Below are 7,853 nucleotides of genomic sequence, written 5' to 3' on the forward strand. Positions count from 1 at the left end.
AGGACCCTGTCCACATCTTCAGGAGCAACAGAGTCAAACTCCTCCCATACAACCGTCTCAAGACCTGCTCCCGTCTCCTCCCCCTGGACTAACCAGTCGGAGTCCAAGCTTTCCCGAATCCGTGCGACTTTGTCATACAGATACTGCACAAAATCCTCTGCCCTCCCCTCCAGGGGGTCCCCCCCCCTCCAATTGAAGGTTGTATTGGTTGTACAATAGCTTTCCCCAACTTGGGTGCCCTTCAGTTGTGTGAATTTCAGCTCCCAAAATACTGAGTGAATATGGCCGTTGCTAAGAATTTTGGTAATTGGATTTTGAGCCATAGGTTGTGGAAGTCTGCTTTATACCATACCAAATGAGTTTCTGCACATGCTCAAAAACGTATGTGCAAATTCAGAAATGACTGCCCAAAGTTGCAGGTAAACAACCTACTGTTTTCAATTTGTTGGTGGACTATTGGGCCATTGATATTTTTTCATGGGTTTTTAATCTTCATGTTGGCTGTGATTCTTTATTCATTGGTTAGACTAGCAATTTAGTTTATGTCTTTGCCAGGATAATGAGTGGAAAGCAAAAAAGGAAGGCAACAGTAATTTAAAAAACTGTTCAGTTATGTTTTATGATATGCAAGAGTCTGTACATATCATTTTGGTAATACATACTATTGGTAACAAATGTACATAAATTTGGTTTGAGAATAATTGATTAAAGATCAGAATCTTTTAACATTTATACTTTGATATAAATTCCATTTAAAATCAGTGGATGTTTGCAATACAGAGGAGAAGTAGTTTAATTATGAAATAATGAATTTAGATTACAGTAAATACTTCATGGTTCTGGCTTATGAAATTTCAGTAATTCCCACTGAGGAAGTATTGAATATATGGGAAGCAATTTAAAGGATTAAAAACATCTATTTAATCAATAATCAGTCTTTTGGATGTTGTAGTGACTTTTCAAGCCAACAAATAACTTAAGGCTTTGACATTTTGACGTCGATTACTGAAAATATTCTTAATTTCTTTAGTGAAGGCGGTGTCTTCAAGGCTCATCTTACTTTCCCAAAAGATTATCCTCTCAGGCCGCCAAAAATGAAATTTATCACAGAAATATGGCATCCAAATGGTAAGATATTATGTCTTATAAAATGCTATTTTCTCTCTTCTATTTGGAATGAATGTGAACTACATTAGGAATCACTGTGGGAAATTACTAGAAAGGAATGTCATATTTGGTCCAGAAGAATATCTTCCCTGAAATCAAGATGGACCAGATATGCTTTTGTGAAATAAAGACTGTAAAAGACTTTGTACACTATTTTCTCCTTAATATCCACTATTATGATCCCCTGAAAATTATGAAATCCATCTGAGTGCTGCCATTGTGGTGCTAGAGAAAAGGGGTTTCATAGAAATTTAATATGAATTTTTGAAATGTCAAGCCCAGTAAACTGTTTTACTGTATTACACTGTACACAATCTGTTGAAGTTAAAGACTTGTGACCTCAGAAATTGTATTATACTATTATAATAACTTGCTCCATGGGCATATGGGTTTTGGTGGCTGCTGAGCTGATCTAGCTGTGGTAAGGGCCAGCAGACCCGTTGTTCCTGCCAGGTATATAAACGTTGGGGACTAGAGCTCCGGGGGGGGGGAGGGAATACCCATCTCCTCAGTTACTGGTGGACATGCTGCCAGCCTAACCCAAAAATTGGAGAGAGAGAGAGAAAGAAAAGATCTGTACAAAATGAAGTTGAGTAGAGTGGTCTTAGAGAAAAGTGGGAGAAGTGTGAAGAGTCTTGTTCCCAGTTGGGAAGAGAGAAGAAAAGTCCCAGAGGTGGCTTCCCTGGAAGAAGGAAGACCCAGAAGGACAAGAGCTCCATCCAAGACCCAACAACAAAATGGAGGGAATTGACTGGCTACAGGAGGTGGCAGCATCCACAAACCAAGAAGGAACGTTTGAGATTGGCTTTTGGTGAGGAAGCCCTGTTTGCTGGGAAATAACTAGGCAAAAGACCTTGAGAGAGGCTCTTCCCCAAGAGAGAAGCAGTAGGTGTTCAGCTGAGCAGTTCCAGGCACAGGTAACAACACCTGAGCACGCTATAGTAAATTTTAGCCTCTCTCTTGTCAAACCCATGAATGAGAGATAAAGAGGGCGAGAAAAGGGGAGGAAGAGAAGAGATAGAGGGGGAAAATCTCTTGGAGGAAGATTTGAGAGGAAACGTGACATTGGATATTGTGTTGTATATACCTATTGTAAATGTCTGCTGCATATAACATCACTGTAAAAAGCATAAAGGCCTTCAGTGTCCTGTTTTTCTGTCAGTTGCCAGCCTTGCAAAACAATACACCTCCAATTCAAAAAAAAAGAACTGTGTCACTCTGTGACATTCCATAATTTGGCACGATGGATTGAGGATCGTGACTGAAAACTGGCTCACAGCTGATCTTTGCAGTTATCTGAAATATCTTTGCTGCTACACCCTGCCTCTGAATGATCTTCCTTTTCTTTCTTTGTAGTTGACAAAAATGGTGATGTCTGTATTTCTATCCTTCATGAACCTGGTGAAGACAAGTATGGCTATGAGAAACCTGAAGAACGCTGGCTTCCCATTCATACGGTGGAAACCATAATGATTAGTGTAATTTCTATGCTGGCAGATCCCAACGGCGATTCTCCTGCTAATGTTGATGCAGCGGTATGACTCTTATAAATAAAAATGTTCCTACCATTGCTACAAGAAATTAGGAATTCATTTGAGTCCTTGACTAACAGATTTCTTCTGTAATAAATATTCTCTTAATAAGAAAGACAGGGCTTGAAATAAAAAAAAGTGTGTTTAATAGTGTTAATCTTCTGATTTTGGGTGGCTTAGTGGAATAAAACACAAAACCCAATATACCCCACCGCTGGCAACAGCATCCAAGCAAACCACTTAATGGGTTCCATGGAATCCTTTAAATATTTTGACCTTTTAAGGCCCCATATTGTTGAGTGCCAGATTCTCTGAGAGACCACCTCTCCCTGTTTACATCTACCCATTCCATCATGTCCAGCAGGAGAGGCATGTTGTAGGTCCTGTTAACCAAAGGGCATTGTCTGGTGGGGCCTAAGAAGAGAGCCTTTTCTGCCGTGGTACCCACCCTCTGGAATATTATTTCTCCTGAAGTGAGATTGGTCCCAACTCTATTAGCCTTCTAAAAGGCCTTTAAAACCTGCTTCTGCCATTAGATTTGTGGATCCCATGAAAGAATGGACCCTGTGAAATGGCTGTATTGTATGTAAATTTGGAATGCTCTCTCCCCGCCTCTTGTCCCAAAGGTGTTTTTTTCACGAGGCAACTGGGTTTTCTTGTTTTTCTTGAAGACATTTCGCTTCTCATCCAAGAAGCTTCCTCATCTCTGACTGGAATGGCAGGATTTATACTCCTTGCAGACAAGCTGGTTGTTTGCATTCTTTTAGCCTCTTGTTTCTATATTTTTTAAACTGTTATTTAATTGTATATTAGTGGTTTTGTTTTTATTTTTGATTTGTTCAAGATGGAATTGCAAATTATACTTACTATGAAGTTACTCAACAAGCTACAAATTAAATGTAGGCTTAATTCATTGAAGACGTTAGTTGAAATATCACATGCTACTTTTTTCTCTTAAACAATATAAGAAAATAATGGGTATTTTTCTTAGGAGGTTGGAGAGACAATGCATGTTTTAAACAGTTTTCAAAATCTGTATTTTAATTCACAGAAAGAATGGAGGGAAGATAGAAATGGAGAATTCAAAAGAAAAGTTGCCCGCTGTGTAAGAAAAAGCCAAGAAACTGCTTTTGAGTGACACTTAATTCAGTTAGTAGCTTCACTTTTTTCAGGGTAAGTAATTTAACTGAAAATTCCAGTTTTAACAGGAAATACTGCAAGGTAGCATCATAAATATTACCTTTACATGCTGAGTGTTCCCCAGACAATAAGGAAAGATAGATCTGATACTTATATGGGAAATCTCTGATCCATGAGGACCAGTACTTCACAGGGCAGCTAAGCATAGGAAACAAGTGGCTGATTATAATACTGTTTTACAAAACTATAATATTTAGAGTGTTAATTTTTCCATAGAAACATTTTGTCTAACATATCTCCAGTGTTGTAGAAGCCCATTTGCTTTATCTAATTCTCAAGAGAATAGGTTACATTTATTTATCAGTGTCTTCATAGTAGTTATAAGTGCTAATACTAATCTTGTAGCTGATATTTTTTTAAAATCAAGATATTGGCACTTAACTCTGAAAACTAAACATACAAATTTAGATTTACATATATGTGTGTGTATTAATGGTATTTGGGAATGACCTTGGGAGATAGGATGAAGAGGTACAGCCTAGACAATTGCAAAAAGTGTCTCAGCCCACAGAAGGAAAAGGAGCATGGGAAACATCTCAGAAGGGACATTCCCCGGTTTTCTGGAAAGTAAAAGGTGGGGAGAAATTATTTCAGACTTGCAAGATTCTGTTACTGTAACCTTACAATAAAGGTAATGTTACCGTGTTTCCCCGAAAGTAAGACACTGTGTTACTTTCTTTTGGGCTCTGAAGTAAGCACAGTGTTTTACTTTCGGGGAGGGCTTATTTTTTGCCGGTACTGGCACCAGTAGGCCACAAGCGTACGGGGGTGGAGCAGGACCTATACATGGGGTGGAGAAGCAACGCGGTGGTGCTAGCATGGTGGCGGACTAGTTGCTTCCCTCCCCCTGCCAGACACTTGCTGAAGCCATGCAGGGTAAGATTTCTGCCCCCGCCCAGATGCCCTCGCCTCCCCCAAACGTTTTTTTACTAACCTGCCTTTAATCTGCATTCCGTTTCTCTGTTCGCTTCTCAGCCTTTGCCACGTGTTTGTGGGACTATTAGTAAAAAAAAAAAGGTTCCATCAGACTTTCTAACTTCTCACGAGATCTCAAGAAGTTAGAAAGTCTGATGGAACTTTTTTTTTAACCGATAGTCCCACAAACATGCAGCGAAGGCTGAGAAGCAAACGGAGAAACGGAATGCAGCTGAAACGCAGGTTAGTAAAAGAAACGCTTGGGGGAGGCGAGGGTGGGCACGGAAATCTTATCCTGCACGGTGGCGGAAGGATGGGGCGCATGCCCTTCTCGTGCAAGGCCAGCCCCTGTAGCCCCAGGGCGACTGTGCTGGGTGGCAGTGGGCAGGGTGTTGAGGTGAGGGCCGGCAGGCCGGCCAAAGCAGCAGGTGGAGCGCCAGGGGCTCGGGGAGGGAGGGTGCTGAAGTGGACAGTTGGGCCATTGGCAAGAGCAACGTGGCTCAGCAGAAAGTGGCCTCAGAACAAGTGGGGCAGGTAAGGAAAGAAATCCTTGCTCCCCCCCAGGAATTGCCTTTCTTTTCTTGCCTGATCCCCAGCCCCGTACTGTTTCTCCTTCACGATCCGCCGCTGCATGCAAGGAAACAAAGGAAGTTTTTTTGGGGGGGGGGGAAAGGTCAATCAATCTATTCCAACTTCTCGCAAGAAAGATCTTGCGAAGTTGGAATTGATTGACCTTTTGTTTCCTTGCACGCGGTGGCAGCAGATCGTGAAGGAGAAACGGCATGGGGCTGGGAGTCAGGTAAGGAAAGAAAGGCAGAGAAGTCAGAGAAGAGAACAGAGAAGAGAACTTCGCAGCTCTGCCTACAGAGCCACCAAAGCTGTAGCTGAATGGGCAGATGAGGGGGGAACCTGCCCCACTTGTTCCACAGCTGCTTTCGGCCGAGCTGCACTGCAGTGGCTTTGGGCGCAATGTGCAAGGCAGCAAACAGCCGCGTCACGCCAAAACTGTCCGTTTGCCGCCTCGCGCGTCGTGCCCAAGGGCCGTGGATCCCTTCTCCCCCATCGGCTTCGTCTCATCACAGAGGCCGTCCGTGCAGGCCTTTAAGTAGGGCTTACTTTCGGGGGAGGGCTTATATTAGGCCCCCCCCAAATCAGCTGGGGCTTACTTTTGGGGGCGGGTTTACTTTCGGGGAAACACGGTAGTAGTCATGATTTGTGCTTCTTTGGACTACCTCAAAATACTGAGAACAAGTTGTTCTTCACTTGGATTTGTGGGGGGGGGCATATGAGTCTCTCAATCTGATGGGTAAAGTTTCCTGCTTTACCTTATTTAACGTAGTTCTTCAAGATTACCTCAGTAATTGAATTGGTTTAAGATTCTCCATGTTGTACAGATTATGGGACTTTTAATATCTTGTATGTGAGAGAACAGTTTAAACCAGTGATGGTAACATTTTGGGCTCGTCATACCCAAAATTCAGAAAATGCCTAACTTGACTCTGCTGTCATATCACACACACAGACGCATACACACACACACCTCCCAAACAAAAGAGAAACAATTCTCTTACCTCCATCTGACCTATGCCACCCTAAACAGCGGCACTCAATGGCAGTGCTGAGGCTGGGCCTGAAGTAGAAACCCAGACCTCAACTTCAGCCCTGGCACCATCACTACCACTCAGAAAGGCTGCCTTGTACCATTCCCCAAGGTGCGCAGATCTTGGGGCAATGGCATGATTGCCCCACAACCCAGCGCTTCCTAGGATCTGCACACATCACTTACCTTGAGGTAGTGTTCTCCAGCACTGGAGATGGAGGATCCACCCGTGGGTTGTGACTGTATTCCTGCCCAATCAGATCAAGTCAGCCAAAGTTGTCACGCCCCGTCCTTGGACCTATGCCCAGTCTTGACTTGATCTTGCCCATGGACAGGACGTACAACTCTNGGTCTCTTCCACCGCACACCGTGGTTCTGAGCCTCCTTCCACAGCGACTACTGTTGCTCCCGATTCGGATTTTGATCCAAATTTCATTGAACCGGTGACAGCTCAGCACCGGATCCCATGTCTGCCCATGTTTATAACTGCGGTAAAGAAACAATGGGCACTGCCAGCCTCCTTTCCCCTTCCGAGTGCCACGGACAAACAAAAGTTGTTCAACGTGGCCAAGGAGTTGGAGGAAGCGTTGCAGGTCCCTGCGGTGGACGAGCCTTTTGGACCATTGATTTCACCGACAGTCATTGCGAGGGATGTGTCGGAAGCTTTGAAGTCTGAGGACCGTAAGTGCGAGTTATCTTTTCGCAGGATCCACCAGGCTACCGCTTGGGCCGTTAGGGCAACGACCTCAGCGTCGCTTTTCACTAGTGCAGCCCACCGTTGGCTAAAACACCTACAGGCCCGCACCCCCAAGGATGAGGTCCGCTCTCAACAGGACATCAGTCAGATGGTGGCGGCAATGGAGCACGCCTCAGATGCTACGCTCCAGGTGACTAAGTTCGCTTCCAGGGCCATGGCTTCAGGGATCACCAGTCGACGCATGCTTTGGCTTAAGCATTGGCATGCTGATGCCAAATCCAAGTGGCGTCTGTCCTCTGCCCCGTACCAGGGAGGTAAATTAGTCGGTGAGGCTCTGACTCCTTATCTCTCAGAGAATGGGGATAAGCGCAAAGTCCTCAACCATATTATTAAGAAGGCTGACAAGAGGCAAAATTATTTCCCCCGTAGGCAGTCTTTTCGGGGGGGGGGAATCGATATAATTATTCTATCTCTTTTTCGTCCTTTCCCTCCCAGACCGGACCGTCAAGAGGGTCATTTGACAGACAGGCGAGCAAGCCCAGGCAGCAATACCAGGGTAACCAGGGTAAACGGCCCGTTCGATGGAGCGGCCGGCCATTTCGTCGCTCCAGGTGACTTCCCGGAAACGGGGCCTCCCATAGGGGGCAGACTATCGCTGTTCTCCCACCAATGGGAGGTCACCACCACGGACAAGTGGGTTCTGAACACGATAAGGGCCGGTCTCCACCTGGAGTTCATCTCC

The 7,853-nt window shown here is 44.4% G+C and overlaps 1 protein-coding gene across 3 annotated transcripts in view; it reads left to right on the forward strand.

Moving 5' to 3' along the window:
• Window positions 1–7,853, forward strand: part of UBE2G1 (ubiquitin conjugating enzyme E2 G1) — a 60,162-nt gene that overhangs the window by 43,880 nt on the left and 8,429 nt on the right. For all 3 annotated transcript variants that reach the window (XM_015821062.1, XM_015821061.1, XM_015821063.1), the window contains exons 3-5: window positions 1,031–1,128; window positions 2,524–2,702; window positions 3,751–3,872. In XM_015821062.1, the coding sequence (XP_015676548.1) occupies window positions 1,031–1,128; window positions 2,524–2,702; window positions 3,751–3,837 (364 nt within the window). In that variant the 3' untranslated portion in view covers window positions 3,838–3,872. The remainder of the gene's footprint in view (window positions 1–1,030; window positions 1,129–2,523; window positions 2,703–3,750; window positions 3,873–7,853) is intronic.

Source organism: Protobothrops mucrosquamatus, unplaced genomic scaffold (genome assembly GCF_001527695.2).
Source record: "Protobothrops mucrosquamatus isolate PMUCROS unplaced genomic scaffold, P.Mucros_1.0 scaffold1242, whole genome shotgun sequence".
NCBI classification, from domain to species: Eukaryota; Metazoa; Chordata; class Lepidosauria; order Squamata; family Viperidae; genus Protobothrops; species Protobothrops mucrosquamatus.